Source organism: Ammospiza caudacuta, chromosome 9, assembly GCF_027887145.1.
Source record: "Ammospiza caudacuta isolate bAmmCau1 chromosome 9, bAmmCau1.pri, whole genome shotgun sequence".
NCBI lineage: Eukaryota > Metazoa > Chordata > Aves > Passeriformes > Passerellidae > Ammospiza > Ammospiza caudacuta.
In genome coordinates, this window is record NC_080601.1 from 25690014 (window position 1) to 25708349 (window position 18336).

An 18336-nucleotide genomic window follows, 5' to 3' on the forward strand; every position below is an offset into this window, starting at 1 on the left:
TGTCAGAGCACATTTTTTTCCTCCTCTTTCGGAAGAGTTCCTTCCCCCTTAAGTAACAGGCAGGGTGTGGGCCAGAGCTGAGGCTTTTTCTTGTTTCTTTGTTCTCCATTTATCTCTGCCACCTTTTTCAAAGAGATGAAGAAAAAAATAGTGCATGGAAGGGGAAGATACAGAGTTGCATTTCTTGACTGTCAGGCCCCCCTGCTCTTCAGGTGTTCAAGGCAGGTGCCTTTGATGTCTGCAGCTTTTGGGGAGGTGGGAGGTAGAGGATTCATGAGAGGGACTTGGGAGTGGAGGAGAAGGGAGATTCAGGTGTATGGATGGTGCCCTCAGCAGAGGGTTGGGAAGGAGTCTGAGGTAGCCAGGCAGCTGCTGAGCAGGTTACTAATCTGTTCTGCCTGTAGTGTTGTTGCACTCTGCCCTTTCTTTCCAAGAGCCAGCATGAGTGTTACCATCTTTAAGCAGCTGGCTGAAGTTTGCTAATGTGCTGCTGCTGTGTTTCTAGTGTGTGTTTCCATGGGTCCATTGCTAGGTTACATCTGTCTGGGCCGTGGAGGGGGCAAGAATGAGTTGCTGTCTTTTCAACTTTTAGCTTATGTTGATCTGCATCCATTTCTGTGGCTCTTCAGAGCCCATGGAGTTAAAATTTGTGCTCCCTGTGCTGATCTTAAACAAGTGTAATTGAGAGTTGAAGCATATAGCACTGAACACTATGGTCAGCTGATCACTACTGATGATTTCCTGTTTAAATCCAGTCCTTCTTGACTTTGTCATCTGTTGTGTTCCAGTTTTTTAATTGTGTGGAAGTAGGTGAGTGAAATGAAAATCTGCAGGTCTAGTTCTTGGTTATAAGTCTTGCTGAATGTTTTCAATAGAAGTTTTAAATGTAGAGGCTTGGCTCAAGGCTTCTTAATGTTGTGTTCTAAAATAATTTCTGCAGAAGAGCATTCTCTCCCCAACTTTGAACTCCAAGGTTTATGCAAGTTTGAGACCCTCTAATTTAATCACCAAAGGAGCTGTTGGGTGAAGGAAGCACATATATTCAGAACTGGAGTTGGTAGATCAAAAGGAAAGGTAACTGACTCCAAGAAGTGTGGGGTGTCTCTTTCACCCAGACATTTAAACTGGATTTATCCAGTCACAGAGAAGTGGGTGCATATATCTGATAACAGGAAAGACAAGCAATAGCAAATGTAGCCCTGTCACTGATGCCAGTTTCACAGGATTTGGGGAGCAGCAGAGTTAATGCAGTAGATGTGGAATACCCTTTCCAGCCCTGCTTTTCTATAGATTCATATGCCAGGCATTTTTTTTCACCAAGGAAGCTCCTCCAGGTTTTGTGGGAAAGAGGCTTCTTATTCCTTTCAGACTTGCATTTCTTTCTCAGCATCTCTGTCTTGGCTGAATACAGTTTTAAATCACAATGACCAATCCAGACCTTGAGCTCTTGAGTGTTGTTGGAAGCAGGACTCCAGGCCCATGGCCAGCTTGAGCCTGTTATGGAGAAAGCTTGCTGGTGCCAGGAGCCTCTTAAGTCATGGTTCCTTGGATAACTGTCCCTTTTAGAAGACTTTGTTGTGTTCAGAACTCTGTCTCCTGTCTATAATGGATAGTTTCAGTCTTGTCTGTGCAATGTATTCCCATGGTATGCATGTTTTCTCAAAACTGAGGCCTTGTTGTTCTTTACTGCTTTCTGCTTGGGCTTTGATTTTGTGACACTGTGTTTCTGAACTCTCTCACATAAGCTGGGCATCTTCTCCATTCTTTTTGTTAAGAGGGCTCTGATCCATCTTAACCTAAATGTAAAATCATTGTAAGAGGAAGAACATACAGGTGTTTATCCTAAATCCTTTCTTCCCCATGGCAGTCTTGGCCCTGTCCCACTAGAAAGGACCATAAGGCCAGCTCCTGCCTTTTGGATGTGTGCATGTTCAGGGCATGCTGCAGCCTTTGAACTCTTGTTCAGGCATATTTATGACAACTTTACAAGGCCCTGAACAATCAGAGAGCATGGGTGGGGGCTGGACACTCCAAGCACATCAATCAGTTTCATCCCTCTGAGCCAAAGCAAAAGTAATCTTTATTTTTCCCTGGGTTGAGAGAGAATCAACAGAGGCAAGAGAGAAGAATGGGAAGGAGTGAATGAGGAACCCCCTCTGTCACTGGCTAATGGTAGCTCATTTAAACAGATGGCTTTGTTTTGATTTGGACTCTCAATTTTTTTGTCTCCCCAGTAAAGGAGACCTGCAGAGCTCTGTCCAGAAAGGGAGCAATACAGCCGCCTGTTCCCACACAAGTGGGGCGAAAGGCGAGAGGCTTTGAGAATTCCCTGCTTCTTTTCCTCGCCTCCCTCTTTTTCTCTTCCTCCAAGAAATCACAGTTTGAGAATTCCCCCCTACTCCTCCCGTTGGAAAGAAAGACAGAGAAGACATTCTTGACATTCTTTGCAGAGAAAAGGGGTTAAATGTCTGAATTTGGGGGTCACCATGTTATACAAATTGCAATCTAATCGTTTTTACAAGAACACACGTGTGCTAAGAAAAGGAGCCGTGGACAAGAAAGAAAAGGGGATAGACAACCTTTTTTGTCCTATCTTCTTTTTTTTCCCCCCTCAACGTTTTGGACTATTGTCATGTCCTGTCTCTCTCCCCTCCTCACCCCTGAGAGGGAGAACATTGGTTTTATAGTTAAATTGGTTCGTAAAGCAGAAGGGCTTGCTGCCATTTCTGTTTGTTTTCCCAAATAAAAGCCCCAGCAGGGTCTCTTTTGCACCGTTGTGGCTTTATTTGAAGAAACTGGCTTTTTCCCATAGCCCAGTGTGTCAGTTTATCCTCTGAACTTAACCTTACGGGAACCCGAACAACAAAAACTCACAGGGTCCCAGAGCTGGAAAGGTAAAGAAATTGTATCTTTTTATTGGACCATTTAAAATGTGTGTGGGCCAATTCAGAGAAAGCAGAAGAAAAGAAGGCAAAACTCCCTTTTCTGTCTCTCCTCTCAACACAATCTCAGACCATCGTTGGTGTCTTTCCCCCCTACTGCCTCGAGTCCCTTCAGCTGCACTGAGGAATCAGAGAGAGGCATTTGCCCTGAAAATCACTTGAAACAGCATCTCTGAGCCATTTCACTTGGAGGTGCTCCCTCAAAATTCCCCAATCCAATCCCACACCTCCCTGCAGGAATTAGTAGCCTGGTCTAAATGCAGGGGCAACTTTGGGATAGGATAGAAGAATAACTTTGCTAAGGATCCCTGTGTACAATACAGATGTTGTTTGATCAAGCCTTTCCCTTCTTAGCATAAATTGCTGCATCTCCTCAGTGCCTCAGCTGCTATTGCAAAGCACCTAGAAGAACAGCAGCTCAGCTCTTCCCTTTGGTTTTGGTGCACTCTCCTAATTGGGTGACAGAAATTGTGCAAATGCTACACTTGGGATAATTATTTTTAAAAGGATTTTTTTCCTTTTTTGTTGTTTGATACTCAGATCAAATATCCCAGTGTTTGGAACTGAACAGGACTCTTTATACCTTTTTTTTTTTTTTTTTTTTAAAGTATATGTTTCCCACCTGTCTTGTTTCAAATAGTTATTTGGGCTGAAATACTGGTTTACAGCTCTCTTTGGTTTCTGAACAGTCATCTGCTTATGTGCAGTAGATTCTCCTCTTTGGTGGATGATCACAGTTCACAGATGAGGATTCCAGAGCAAGTGAATTGTCCTCAGTTTTGCACATCTCTGTTTTCAACAGACGTTCAAAATTCAGCAGTTTCCTAGAGTTTGCATATTTATATAATATCAATTTTAGTAAATTTGGGTCACGAGAAATTGAGGGTAGGGAGAAAAATGTTTTTTCATTCCAGCTTTTGGAGTGTAGTTTCTTGTGCACTGGAGACAGCTGGGCAAGATACTCAGCAAATGGGCAGGTTCCAGGGAGGTAGGTGCAGACTTCTTTTGGACTCTGACTTTGAGAAAGATCTCGGGGAGATCCTGAGCTTTTATGGCCATGCAAATAGTTTCAGTGGCTTGGGAGGCCATGTATAACTTTAACTTGGTGAAGCAACTTTCCATGGGTTATCTGGAAAGAAACCATCTGGGCTCTGCCATGACTGACCTTATTTTGTCTTCATATTAGTGATTGAGAAGGAATAAAACTTGAAGCTGTTTTAAAAAAAGAACAACAGCTTAAAGAAACCAGACTGTTTCTTCCCTTTACTTTGCTTTCGGGCTGCCTGTCTTCTGGAGGTATCAGGAGAGCTATGCTCATGGCTAGATTTCTAGCATGGGAAGGAAAGAGTGAAATGTGGAAATCCTGAATAAATATTTGATTTAAAAAGTAATTTTTAGAAGTCTTGAAGAACTTGGAAATTGATTGAGATGAATCAAAGGATTCTCTATAGTGTCTGAACAAAATGCCTTTCACTGTTGGACTCATCAGTTGGATACATTTACCAGGCACATCAACTTGGTTTAAACATCTTGTTCTATCACCAAGGAGTCTGGAGACTAGTGCCAACACAGCTTTCCTGTACTAGGGATGAAATAGGCTGCTGGATTTGCTCTGGCTCTATTCCTTGTGGGCAGGTATTGGATTAGTGCCAATATTATTCAGTCTATCTAGATGCTTAACAGGAAGTATGAAAAATTAGGAATATTATGAGATTCCTCAGCACTTGAGGCTTACTTGTGTGTTTGTAGGTGCTGGATTGGCCCAGGTGGTTTGTGGTTAAAGGGCTGAAATGGAGAGTTCTTGCTCTAGAGTGGTATTTCCAGAAGACTTGCACTGTCACATTTGTGATTCTGCCTCTCCGAGCTCCACTGGTGCAGAGTTGTTTCTCTTGGTGCCACCCAGCACTGGGACTGAACGTGGGCACTATCTGGCCCAGGCCGTTCAGTACAAAGACAAGCAAAGCTCCTACCATCTGCACATCTCCTACCTGGCTTGCCTGAAAAAGACCTGGGAGTGAAACAGCTACTTGCTACTGCTGGAGGGGCATGGCAGGGTGGGGACATGGTGTGGTCCTTCCACGTTTGGGCTCGCTTGCTCTTCACAGACACTTCCTGAGCAACCTTCACAGCCTGTAACAAGGACAGGGCCTCTGAAATACTGAGGATCAGCCTACTGGGATTTGAAAGGTGTTTAGGTGAAAAACGGACCACCGATTAAAGAAGATGGCTGTTTCCTGCTGTGTTTGGCTGCTGCTGGGGAAAAGGTCCAAGACAGCTATGCCATCTCTTTCTGTCCCTCGTGGAGAAGGTATCTTTGTCTGTCTAAGTTGTTAGAAACCATTGGTGATGTGCTGGTGTAGGTGCTGCTGTTCTGTTCTCTGTTCATGGGTTATCTTGATCCTTTATGGGTTATTAAGGATTAGCTGTGAGTTTTGCTCCCAAGAAAGGGGGAAGCTGTTCAGGTATGAGGTTTGAGGGGAGGGATTATTTGGGATAACCAAGAGTGGACAATTTGTGGGCACTAACTTGTGATCCCAAGACTAGAAGAGTTGTGGTGGCAGAATTCCCTTCCCAGCATGGGTTCAGCATGGCTATGTATGCTGCAGCACATAGAGCTAGGCTGGCATGGTGATAGCTGTCCAGAGACACCTTAACCTGCTGAATAAAGGGGAAATAGTAATAGTGTTCTGCATCTTTTTCACCTGAAGTGTGCCCATGCCAGAACACATTGGTGGGTTTTTTGTGTCCCCAGTGTAGAGCACAGTAAATTTTCCCCTGGTGCCAGATGGTTAAGTGCTTCACTGTAGCAACTACCACATTGCCTCTGTAAATTGCCAAAGAGCTGCTCCTGTTTCCAAAGGCTGCAGATCCCACCTGAGAGCTGCTTTGGCTGACCTGTTCTTGGGCCAGGAGAACTGAACTGATTAACAAACCAGCAAAGCAAGGTTTACTTTGCTGCAGTAAGTTGCAAGTATCTGTGCTCATTTTATGCCTACAGAGAAAAGCCAATCCTTTTCTTTTCTGCTTCCCTTTTTTTTGTTGCCTTTTCTTTCATTTTTGTTGCCTGGGATGGAAATGTAAGCAGAGGGAGGAAAACTGGTGTGACTCTGCTGAAGTGCTTGGTTACCACTGCAGTGAGGTGTGAAGGCAAGGAGAAACACTGGGAGTGAAGCACCTGGGTGGTGCTGAGGGTCCAAGCTGCTGGTGCTGCCTAGAGCTTGCTGGGGTAGCTCACCTCTTGGGAGTAACTCCTTGCCCCTGCCTGAGCAACTGGCAGAAGATTCTTATGCATCTCACAGGTAATCCAAGGATTCTTGTCTGGGAGAGCAGCTGACTCCTCCTCATACCTCTATTGTGTGTCTTACAACTCTGGGCCACACATACATCTTGTAGGATGAAGAAGGTTTTGCAGAAGCCTTGATAAGGGCTGTGTGCATGTCTATCTGTTCTGCTGGCTTTGCAGAATGGCAGATGGAGGGGATCTGTGTGCTTGGAAGGGTGGGGGAGTGCCAGAGCACTCATGTCCATCCATGTCTCACTTCAGAGTGGATCTGATGACTCACCTTTGCCAGCCAAACCCCACTGCTCTTGCTCATGGTGCTCAAACCATGAGTGCTTCAGTCTCTCAACCCACAGACAGGTGCAGAATTACTGCTGAGTTGGTTTACAAGTAACCTTCCAAGGGTTAATGTATTGTGAGAAGGTTGCAAAGGGCTGAAGCCTGGAATCCCCTCGATTCCTTGCCTGGAGAAACACAAAGTCCAATAAGCCAGCACCCCTGGATTCATGTTGGGGGGGATTAATTCATGCACTTGATGTTAAAGCTTGTCCGAGAGGTTTGCATGGGGGGGCCATTGCTAGGGCTGGTTGGCCTCTCTAAATGGTTGCTAGGGCCCTGGCATCAAGGTCCAATGTAGCTGCCCACAGCCACGGTCACGGAGGGAATTACACAGCCACAAAGAAATTGTTATTCTACATAATCTGCTCTTTGGAGAGTGACTGTGGGGAAACAGGCTGGCCCCAGCATGCCGCCAGCTCTGTGATCATAGAAGCGTGCTGGCTGCAAAGATCGGCCAGGGCTCGCCTTCTGATCTGGGGACACCAGGGCTCGAGGCGCTAATCTGCTTTATCAGCGATTTCTCTCTCCTGACACAAAGGTGTTTACTTGTTTTAACATCTCCCAGGACTCTATTTCTCCTTTTGTGTGGTCTTTATCCCCCGATGAGGGCTTTAGCCCAGATTACAGACAGAATTAAGGCATTTGGCGATGTGCCTCAGAACTGTGTGATGCTGGATCAAGGAGCAGAATGTAACAAAATAATGGAGGGAGATGCTGAGAGTGACCCCACTGCGGGATCCGTGCTGTTGGCTTTCACGACTGCTTCATTGTCCTGAGAAACAGGAGGCTGTTGGTGAGGGGTGGCCATGCAGCAGAGTTTGAAAAGCAGGTGCTTCAAGTTTTATTGTGTCCAGCATTTTTGATGTAAAGGGTGTGAGGAGAAGGAGAAGGAAAAAAAGGAGGGTTTGCAATAGGTGGCCATTTCAAGAAGCTGGGCAGATTGCCCACTCCATTCCCAAGAGTCTGTCATGTCTGAATACTAGTGGCTGCTGCAGCAGGTGGAATGACACTGGGACAGGCTTTGCCATGCACCTGATGCCATTCCGTGTGACCCAGGGAAGAGGCTCAAGCTTCTTCTTGAAGTCTGGCAGGCTGGGACCTCACCAGACACTATCCACCAGGTGAGCTGCTGGTTTGCATATAAACAAGCAGCAGAGTGATACCACCACAAAGCACTCAGCATACAGCTTCATGGAGATCTTGCTTTTGCTCTTTCACTGCAAGGAATTAAAAAGGAGGAAGGGGTCAGGAAAAGGAGAAAAATCTAGCCTTTGGAAAGTCATCTCCAGATGATTGATCATTGGGGTGGTTGCTTGTGACCTATTTCATTTAGCCCCAGATATGGTGTTTGTAGGATGTGGTATAACTGGAGGGGGGTGAGGAGAGCAGCCATGGCAGACTGGGTTGGGAGAGTCTGATTTGCCTGTGGATCTGTGCTGTGTGTCAAAGATCTAGGGAAATACCGCAGTAGACAGTATTTTGAAGGACAGTATAGGATGGGATTGAACATGTAAATGGCTCTTGTAGACTCTTTGGAGTCTCACTAAGCTGGGAGTTGTCTCCTATGGAAGTGGAGCCATATAATTCAGAATACTGGTCACTTCTCCCATTCTGCTGGGGGTCAGCTGCACCTGTACCTTGGCTCTTCCTCTTCCAGCTGGGACTCCTGCTGGTCACCCTTCATGACCCTTCATGGTTAATGGCCCAACCAATAGTAGAAGCTGGGGGTGGGAGACAAAAACTATGTGGGCTTTTGTATTCTGTTATATCACAGAAATGAGATCTGGAAGACTTCTGTGACACCATCTCTGCTCTGGCCAGCTGAACTGGAAGGGCTTTTCGCTCTGAATGACTCTTCCCCTAATGTGTTTCATTGCAGTGGTCAGCTGTTGACCTGTTTAGGGACCGACTTCCACCGTGGAGCTGGAGTTCTGGATGTGTTCTACGAAACGCCCTCCCTTCTCCTTTCCTGTGGGTATGACACTTACATCCGCTACTGGGACATACGGACCAGCACCAGGTGAGCCTGCCCTGCTGGGGCCCACGTGAGGCTCCTGCACTGTCCTTGTGCAGCGTCTGGGAACTCAGCTCTCACTGAATTAGCTCCTTCAGGCAAAGTGCATGGAGGAATGGAGGCTCAGCCCTGCTCTGGTTTGTGTTGCCCTTGCAGGAAGTGCGTCCAGGAGTGGGAAGAGCCCCATGACAGTGCCCTGTACTGCATAAGGAGTGATAAGAACCATATGATTGCCAGCGGCTCTTCCTACTACGGTGTGGTGCGCCTCTGGGATAAGCGGCAGACTCGGTGCCTGCAGGTGAGCACCAGTGGGAGACTGAGCAGCAGCAGAGCTTCTCAGTGTTCTCTGGCAGCCCAGTGTGCATGCCTTGTGGGAAGAAGAAAGAGGGGCTGCTGGGCTGTCTTTGGGGCTAGTCCACCATGGCAAACCTACCCTATATGCAGGGAAAACCTGCTTTCTCAGACATCTCAGCCTTTGGATCTGTAACACCACCCAGCATCTTTGGGCTGACCTTGTTTCTGAAAGGTTGATTCTCCTGTTTTTTGCAGAGCTTTCACCTGTCTTCACCCACCAGCAGCCCAGTGTACTGCCTCCGTTTCAGTACCACCCACCTGTACGCTGCCCTGGCGTCAGCCCTGCACGTCCTGGACTTCACGGCCTCGTAAAGAGCACCACAGCTGCTTCTGGTGACCCCAACTCAGCAGAGCTGACACTTGGCTCAGGGAATTGCAGGGCAGGAGAGGTGAGAAAGGCCCACAAGGCTTCTGAAGGGACGTTTTTGCCTGCCAGAAAGCTACAATGAAGAGTGCACAAAGGGCCAAACTTTCTCAACCGTACCTGCCTGTTAGTGAAAATAATAGGCCAATTGTCTTTACCCTTTTTATTTTGTGCAAGTCAGGAATTGTTTTATTAACTGTGTTACTTCTTTTCTTTTTCTTTTTCCTTCCTTTTTTTTCCTGTGGATACATCATTTGAGGGGCAGGTTGAGCCAGGATGCCCCATCAGCTTTGTGCTGGTCAGTTGGAGATCAGCCAAGCTCTAAGCATGTGAAACAAGACTAGGCTGTGTGTGGGGTGAACTGATTTGGTGGAAGGGAAGGGTGCCTGGAGCAAGGCCCACCTTTCTCCTTAACTTGCTGTTCTGACAGCTGCTTGTGTTGTCCTTCACAGCCAAGAGCAACAATTGAGCTAAAAGGCAGAGCCAGCCCTGCTTTCAGTGTGCCTCCCCAAGCTGGCCGTCAGGTCAGGCTATGCACTTGGCAGGGCTGAAATGGTCGCGTTTTGCTAAATAAAACTGAAAGGAAACAAAAGAGATTGTATGTTTTGTTTCAAGTTCTGAAGGGGCTGTGATGTTACCTGCTGATTGCAGGGGCCTGGGTGGGTGGGGGAGGTTGGACCTATTTTCAGATCCTGTCTCCATGTCTTATAGATCTCTCTCCCTGGCTAGACCCTGTGACACCGCTGCATTGAAGGCGATTCCTGGGAGTTTGGATTTCCTGTCACTTTTTCAAACAAGAATTCAAAAATTAGGATCTGTGACCCATTTGGTGCCTGCTTAATGAAGCAGCAAACCAGACTAGTATGAACACCTGGATGTGATTTACTGGGGTCCTGTAGACACATCCAAGTGGGCTCTGCCACTGCTTCCCCTCCGTGCCATGCCAATGGAGGCAGCTGCATCTTGGTCCCTGCCCTCTGCACGGCCCTGTCACGTTGTGGATGGCTGGCACTAAGGAAGCAGCTGCATGTCTTCCTCTTTACCCTGTTTCATAGGCTGTGCCCACTCAGGTCTAAACATTGATGCTGTTTGCAGAGATAGCAAAGTCACCAGAGCATCCTGACTTGCATGGAGGAGCTGCATAACTGCACAGGAGGGAGCTGCTCCCAAGCTCATCTCAGGCAAGTAATGGCTGTGAGGAGGGAGTTCTTGTTTTCCAAACATTACTGCCTTCAGCAATGGTGGCAGATGGGGAATTCCCAAGGTGTCATGTTGGATGGGGACAGGGCTGCTGGTTGTGGATGTGGTGTGCTTCCTTTGCAAACTACAGCTTCCCACAATTCACAGAAGGATTATTTCATCCCTGGAAATGGTCCAGGCCAGGCTGGATGGGACTTTGAGCAGTCTGGTCTAGTGGAAGGTGTCCCTGCCCATGACAGGGAGGTTAGAATGAGATGACCTTTAAGGTCCTTTCCAACACAAACCAATCTACAGTTTTATGAAATGTCTGCATAAATCAGCAGGCCAGGGCAGCAGACAGGTCAACTGCCCTGCCATCTTCCTAGGCTTACAGAGATTCCTTCAAATTACTCTGTTAACAACAGAACCCATTTTTATTAGATAAGGCAAAATAAACACCATGAAGCTGTGCCAGAGAGCTGCCCCTCACCTCAACCTCTTAGCAGCCACTGCCTACTGGGTCTTACAGTCTCCATCCCCACTGTTAGCTGCCTTTATCTTCTTCAGCTCCTTTTGCAGCTGCTCTTCTGCAGCCAGGATCTCCTTCGGCTTCTGGTACTGTAGGACAGAGAGAAATGCCCTTAGCGCTCCTGAACTTCTGTTCAGCCTCTGCTCCAAGCAGACCAACTGCAGCCTGTTGCTGCCAGCCCAGCAAGGGCCCTCCTGCCAAGGGAGGCCTTGCCCTTACCAGCAGCCTCTGAAGCCCATTTAGAGAGGTGGTGCCATCAGGCTAAAGGCATTTGCCAAGTTCTGGAGTGTCTTTTATGGTGCAAGTAAAGCTTTCCAGTTAGGTGTGGAATCTTAGCCCCCACCAACCCCTCTGGAATATCCTGGCAAGCAGATCCTTGCTGTGCTCACTGACTGTATGATCACAAGTGTTTTATATATATATATATATATATATATATATATAAAATATATATGTATATAAAATATGCATTCTTTTTTTTTTTAATGCAGAGAGAAGGAAGAGTTGCAGTTCCTCTGTCTTCCCCTCAGAGGCCTCTCACCCAGCTGCAGCTTAGTGGTGGATGCAGGTGCTTTTTGCAAGGTTTGGCCAGTAGCAAACAGAAGCTCAGGAGGACTCAAGGTGCTCCTCTTGGCCCATCTCCTCTGCACGTGCAGCCCAGGTCTGCTGCCAGGTTTCTCATGGAGGGTGTGCCCTCTGTGTAGCTGAGTCTGCACTGAATAAGGCAAACACCTGTTGCTCAAAAGCATCTGTCTGCTCCTTGCAACAAGAAGTTGCAAGTGTGTCCATGTTCCTAGTGTCTTGCTTCTGCCATGTGTCTGGAAGTGTTCCCTCTCTGACACAAAGCAGCAGGTGATTATTTTTTATTGTACTGTTTTAAGACTCTGAGACCTCAAAGTGCAGCAGGTCCTTGGGCTTTTATGCTCTGAGACAAGAGAAACTTAATGTCCCTGAGAGTGGAGGCTTGCTCAGGCTTGAGGGAGATAATACATGGAAAACAGGGCACGGCAGACACTCTTCCACCTGCATGTCACCTTGAGCAGCAAGCAGGGCCTCTCCTGCCACCTGGGATCTCTTGGCTAGTGTCAGCACGCCCAGTGTAATCTGAAACTCCCACTGTCTGTGTGACAGAGAAGGAGCTGCATGGGTGACCCTCAGCTCTGCTTCATTTCCCCACATGTAAGAACTTTAGCTTCTTTGTGGACATAAAGAGAAGGGCAGAGTGCTGATGTGCATGGTTAAAACCTCACCGTGATGATCAGGGTGTTGTTGGCATGGGTGAAGCTCAGGGCAGCTGCATCCAAGGGGAGGTGATATCGGTCCAGATCAGGAATAGAGAACTTTTTATAGTACCTACAAATGAGAGAGGAGACAGAAATAAGAAAGGTGGGGTTTCTATTCTGCCACTAGGAGTGCTGAGACACAGCCTGCTGGTCTACAAAGTGTACATGAGGACAACAGACCTCTCAGGGTTGGCAGGAGGCCCTTGTGCCATGTTGTGTGCCTGCCGATGCCCCTAGGTTAGCAGGAGCACTAGAAACCAACCTCCAAACTGGAAACCAGAGCTGGCAAAGTCCTGAAGAGTTCTGGTGTGTGACAGCAGGCTTGGTCCCTCCAGCATGCCTGTATGTGTAGTGCCAGCTAAGGTTAGACTACTCAGCCCTACCAAGGTGTTCCTTGTCTTTTTCCTTGTCCATGGCCTCTCATTCCCTCTAAGTAACAGCTTACTTTAGCTTTTGTCAAAATAGCTGTCAAAGCTCTTGTGCCATGTAACTTTCCTCTGTGATTTTGTGTTGCAATCCTTCCTAAACCCTTCTTTTTAACTTCTTGCTGCACTTCCTAGGTAGCTTCTTGCTTTGGTGGCATGGTGGTGCTCATGCATACCCCGGGCACAGATCTCCAGGTGTAACTGCCCACAACCACCTGAGCCTCTGCTCTGCAGCGTCTCCATGCAGCCTGCATGGTGGCTGTGGTGCTCCTCTGCACTTAGAGCTCTCCTAGTTCTCTCCCTGGTTTCTATCCCAGTCTTCCAGTAACCTCTCACAACCAAGCAGAGGACAGAGAGGTTTTTGCCAGGTAAGAGATTTTCTAAGACTGTGGAGCCAGAATGCAGTAGACCTGTGTCTGTGTTTGCCCGAGATCTTCTGTGCTTGGCATTGTTTGCCTTGCATCTACAGCTTCTCTCTGGGGCTGTACCAAATACACTGGCTGGTGGTCCTGTGCCCACCCAGAGGCAGGGCTGGGTTCTTAGTCTCTTCCATCACTCTTGTGGGCAATCCTCTCCAAGGAATTAGCCTATAGCTGGTACTGAGGTGCCTGTAGCAGAATGGGAATAGGTAGCGGCTGTTACCATGAGGGGTGGTTCTCAATTCAGCTGGCTGTGTGTGAGGCTTGGCCTCTCGAGCTACCTCTGCCCAAAGTGCAGTTTATTTTCCAAGTCACGGTGAAAACAGCTACAAAGGGCAAATGGCTTTCCCGGTGCAGTGGGAGGAATGTACACGGCTTGTTACCGCAGGGCTCAAACCGTTCTGTGTTGTCACTGCTGTCGGTATTTGGAAAAGGTGGCAGACATGGATAATAAGGGAGATGTCAAAGGTTAAACAGCAGAGATTAGATGAACACAAAGACATGTTAAGGAAGTGTTAACTTCTTACCGATTAGACAAAAAAAAGCAGTACACAGAAAAAAACCCACTGTTTCAAAGGGCCTTGGGAGTCATCAATGAAACAGCAGCATTCTGCTGCCCCAGGACTAAGGAGAAGGGGAGAAGAATGGCTTTGGCTGGCCTCAAACTAAAATCTGTGACAAGATCAAAGGAAACCAGATCTGCCTTGCCAACCCCTCCTCCTCCTAACATTACCACTGCCTCTCACTACAATAATTGAATCAGGTTTGGTGTTTGGGGAGGTGGCTTTCTAGGTTTGTTTTTAGAGTTCAGTTTAATGGATTTATTTTACAGCAAGAGGTTTTAAGCAAATCCCACTTGAGCAGCCCTTGCCGTGGCCAGAGGGAACAGAGTGACTGGTGGAAGTGAAGAGCTCCTGTCTGGGCTGGGGAGGTAGCTGATGAGTGGTTATCTCAGCCAATGCAAGCTGATTCTCTGCCCTCTCCTCTCACCCCATGGCCAAGGGGCAGTATTACACTCTGAGCCCGAGTCCTGGCCCGTGATCCACAGTCCGTATGTGAAATCACCTCTATTATTTTCCTACTGGAAACCCACTTTTTGTTAGCCCGTAGGGAAAACTGCTACTGGTATGCTGAGAATTTAGAGCTGAGCTACTTAGTAGTGACTTGGCAGCCCATCCTGTTACTTGTGCCTCTGGCTGGCGGTCAGCACAGCTCTGTTGCTCAGAAGCAGCATGGCTGACTTCCAAGGCTTGGAGAGGCTCCGAGGCTTCCTTTCTCTCCTGTAGTGATGTGCGCTCTCTCTGTGGATTCCATGCTGCTGTTGCTATCTTGGAATTAGTTGCTGAGTGGTGCCTTGCCCTGGCTGAGACCCAGGAGAAATGATCTAAGATATCCTGGAGCCTGTACTAAGCGTGCTAGTGCTGGTGTCTGTCCCTGTTCCCTACTGACAGCAACGTCATTCTTGTCCTCAGTGAGGTGGCTTTCAGCTTTAATTCTAAAAGTCCTTTAGACTTTTAGTCCTTAAAAGTCTAAAAGTCAGACACAGGCCATGAGTTGCTGTGGGGTCCTCTGGCACCAGTCTGTGAGAGAACAAGTGTGAGCTGCTCATGGAAGACTCTCCTGAGAGCAGTACAAAAGAACTGGAAGTCAGGTAGGGCATAGGTAAAGCCTCAGTGGTACATTATAACCTTATGGCACCTAAGCAGGAAATTCCCACATACACACAACTATCAGTAGGACTGGGAGCAGATAAGCCTGTCTGTGACAGTATGTGGTTGGATTTAGGATCAAGTACTCCATTCCTGTCCTAGCTCCATGGATATCCATGTGTGGCTGATGGGAATCTCATTCATCTTTTGCTACGTGGGTCTCCCTACTAAAGCACCACTGTTCCGTGAATCCCTCTGTGTACATTTAGGCCAACATCTTTCTGTATTAGAGGTGTAATTTCTTGCTGTTTCTATGGGTTACCTTTCCTCTTCCCAGCCTTCTGGTTTTGAGCCCCCAGGTGTGCTGATGTGCACAGCTTCAGCAGCCCTTTGCCGGGAGACTCGCGGGTGCCGCTTCGCGAAGCCCTCGGCAGCAGAGGGGCCGCAGTTCTGTGCCGACAGCACCACCTAGAGCCACTTCCATCAGCTTCCCTTGTGTTCCCAAGGCTCGTTCTGTGCACTCACTTCCCAATACTACAGCTCGTCTTGGCTTATCTGAAGCTGTAGATGCTTTGGGACACGGTGTGTGTTTCATTCCATGTGAGATGCCATGTATTGACACTGCAAGATGTGGCTTTAACAGCATTTTCTGTTTTCATCCTCCCATCTCAAATCTCTCTTGGCAGAACACTGTGGGGCTTCCTTCCCAGATTCAGTCTGCCTTTTTTTGCTTGCTACCTCCAGATCATATCACTGGCACTGTGACTATTGGACATGTTTATGCAGGGAGATCTGTTTGGGTGCCCACGATTTTGCTGTCCATGTTGAATCCCGCAGCATTCTGAGATGCAGTGACTAAAATCAGAGAGAGAAAATGGAATATTCTAGCTTCAAGAAGTCTGCAAGGCTCCTACTTTATTTTTCTGAGAAAGTGATATTTGACAGGGTAAGAACACTGCAAGCACCACCCTACAGGAGCCAAGATGAGTTTGCAATGGCCAATGCAGAGCTTGGGGGGCCCTACTTGCAAATGTGTCTGAGGCAGCTGAGAGTGGAAATTGGGCAGCAGGAGACATGTGCTGCAAGGTGAGGCCCCTGAGCCCTTGCACACTGGGACAGAAGAGGGGACAGCCCCCTGTGCCATCACTAGCCTGCCCCCTGTGCCAGCCCACCCCAGGGGACTGTCAGCACCAGCAGTGCTGTCCTTACTGACTTCTTGTTGGTGGTCCGGATGACGCAGCAGCGCTGCTCCTCCTCCACGCAGACGCTGTAGACCTCTTTGGGGTAGGGGAGGTTACGGATCCGCCACTGGAAGCTGCTCACGGTATCCTTCCTCATGAAGATAGGCTACAGCAAACAAGTACCTTTAGCAAGGCCCCTCCAGCTGTCTCCTCTCCTCCCTGTCTCCTTCCTCTACTACCTTGTGAGACTCCACATGGGGATAGCTGTTCTTTCACACTGGAGTAACTCAAGAAGCTGCCTGAGTACCACCTTCCTACAGCTAAAGTTGCTCTGCCTTTGCCCAGGGCACTGCTTGCAGGAGGCTGAAAGTGTTTACTCAGGAAGCCTTGCCAGTACAGGGTTACAGGGTCACAGACAACCAAATACTGAGCTCTGCCTGCTCTAGGAACCTGCTGGATTCAGTGCTAGCTCTGCCCCAGTTTGTGGTGCAGAGCTGTGCTTGTGTTTCAGAAGCACAGCTTCTGAAAAGATGAAGAGAGACTAAACCAGCTGTGCCCTCAGCTAGAGGGGTATGAAGATGAAACAAGCTGTGCCCTATTAGGGAGCAGCCTGCTATGCACTGCCTGTGCCTTTCATTGCTATCACCTTTGTTTTCTATCCCCTGACTTGTCCTGGCACTGGCCTTCCTGTCACCCTGCTCTTTCAAGACAGGATAGCAGTTGGCCAACACAGCAGTACAGTTTCGTTTCTTAAGGAAACTACAAATGTCTTGAAGACTCCTAAAAAACCTAAGTTGTTCCTTCTTTCTACGCAGCCCTGCAGTTCTGGGGTGATTTGTAGCAGAGTGCTGGCTGCATTAAGGCTGTCTCTTGGTGATCTGCACTCTACCAACTACTGCTGTAAGGACAAGACAAGGCAGTTTTAGGTGCAGTGGTACCTGCAGACCCTTACATACATTTGAGCTGCTCTCTGTTATAAGCTCTGACTCCAGTGCTCCCAGGAGTGGCGAGGTTGGCTCTCCCACTTCCACCTGCCACTTGCCCGTGCCCCCAAGGGTGTTCTTCTCTCGCCATTTTCTACCTGGGGAAGAGAGAAGGAGGGTTTTCATTCTTCTGCTCTTCAATAACTCCAGCAACTGACTGCAAAAGCTGCCCAGCACACTGAGATTATATGAATACATGTATCTTAATTCCAGTAATTTCGATCTTGGTGTGAGTTGATCTGCTAGTTGGCCTATTCCTAGGTCAGACATCCTGTGCTGAATGCCTCTCTTTTGCTACTTGGTGCTGAAGCCATGGTGGGGTTGCGACAGGTGCTGTGCTGCAGCTGATGTGGTTTTGGACAGGAGCCATAAACAAACACTTTGTGGTAGCAGAAGCCACCAAAAAGCGTATTTCAGCCCTTCATGTGGTACAGACTTGGTGCCTGGCACCTATGTTGGCAATCCCATCTAGTCCATCCTAGTGTGTTGTGACAGAGGGGATGTTTGGGGGAGATCCAGGGCAAAAGCAAGGTCTGCTATGCTATGAAAGTCACAGAACCGTGGCTGCAAGCTGGATCCTACAAAATTCTGCTACAGGCATGTCTGTCTCCCAAAATAGGCAGGGATGATTTGTTCCTGACCAGGTGGTACAGACCCACTGCCCTGCAGAGCAACACTTACTTATTAACTGGCCAGTCTTAATGTCGTACTCTTCGGCCATCTCCTTCCCATCCTCGAACAAGTAGTGGATCTTCCGCTTCCCTAGAGGCAAGGCAGGTGGTGAGAGGAGACGGGATACACCTATCCCTGGGTGTAGGGCTCTGTCCCACTGCCTGGGGCCTTATTCCATGGTTCGGGACCCCGTCCCACCGCCCGCGTTACGGCCTTGTGTCCTTCCCTGGAGGCCGGGCTGCGGGGCTGTGCCCAGGAGCGCTCCCCTCCGCGCCCGCTCGCTGCAGGACCACCCTTCACTGCGCGGCTATCCCGATCCTCGCCCCACGGTTACCGTCCTGCACCAGCGCCGTCTTGCCGGCCGCCCGCAGCCGCTCCAGCCAGCTCGGCACCGCCATAGCGGCCGCGCCGTCGCCGCGGCAACGCGGAAACTTCCGCCCGCCGGCCGGAAGCGCTTCCGGCCCGGCCGAGCCGAGCGCGGCCCTGCCCGGCCCCGGGCCCGCGCTCCTTCGGGGCCTTTCCCCTCGGCTCCCCCGGGCACAGCCGCGAGTCTGGGGGGTCGTTCTTGCCAGTCCCGGGTTGGTGGCCTTGAGACCTTGGCGGCCTGAGGAGGCTGACAAGGCAGGTTCGGTGCGTTGTGGTTTATAGGAGTTCAAATACAGCCTGCAGAAACACACTGCCCAGCCCTGCAACGGACTTGGGCACCCTGAACCTTGGCGGGCT

At 48.7% G+C, this 18336-nt stretch overlaps 2 protein-coding genes across 3 annotated transcripts in view; one reads left to right on the plus strand and one right to left on the minus strand.

Moving 5' to 3' along the window:
- FBXW4 (F-box and WD repeat domain containing 4) overlaps window positions 1-9870 on the plus strand; it is a 59533-nt gene extending 49663 nt beyond the window's left edge. For both annotated transcript variants that reach the window (XM_058810522.1, XM_058810521.1), the window contains 3 exons: window positions 8441-8581; window positions 8732-8873; window positions 9125-9870. In XM_058810522.1, the coding sequence (XP_058666505.1) occupies window positions 8441-8581; window positions 8732-8873; window positions 9125-9241 (400 nt within the window). In that variant the 3' untranslated portion in view covers window positions 9242-9870. The remainder of the gene's footprint in view (window positions 1-8440; window positions 8582-8731; window positions 8874-9124) is intronic.
- A 1029-nt stretch (window positions 9871-10899) lies between these two features.
- On the minus strand, window positions 10900-18025 carry DPCD (deleted in primary ciliary dyskinesia homolog (mouse)). The gene is made up of 6 exons (XM_058810751.1): window positions 17948-18025; window positions 17623-17703; window positions 16915-17039; window positions 15991-16124; window positions 12252-12354; window positions 10900-11090 (listed from the first exon to the last, which is right to left on the minus strand). Exons 1-6 carry the CDS (start codon window positions 18009-18011, stop codon window positions 10986-10988), a joined length of 612 nt encoding a protein of 203 aa, XP_058666734.1. The 5' UTR covers window positions 18012-18025; the 3' UTR covers window positions 10900-10985.
- Window positions 18026-18336: the final 311 nt, after the last annotated feature.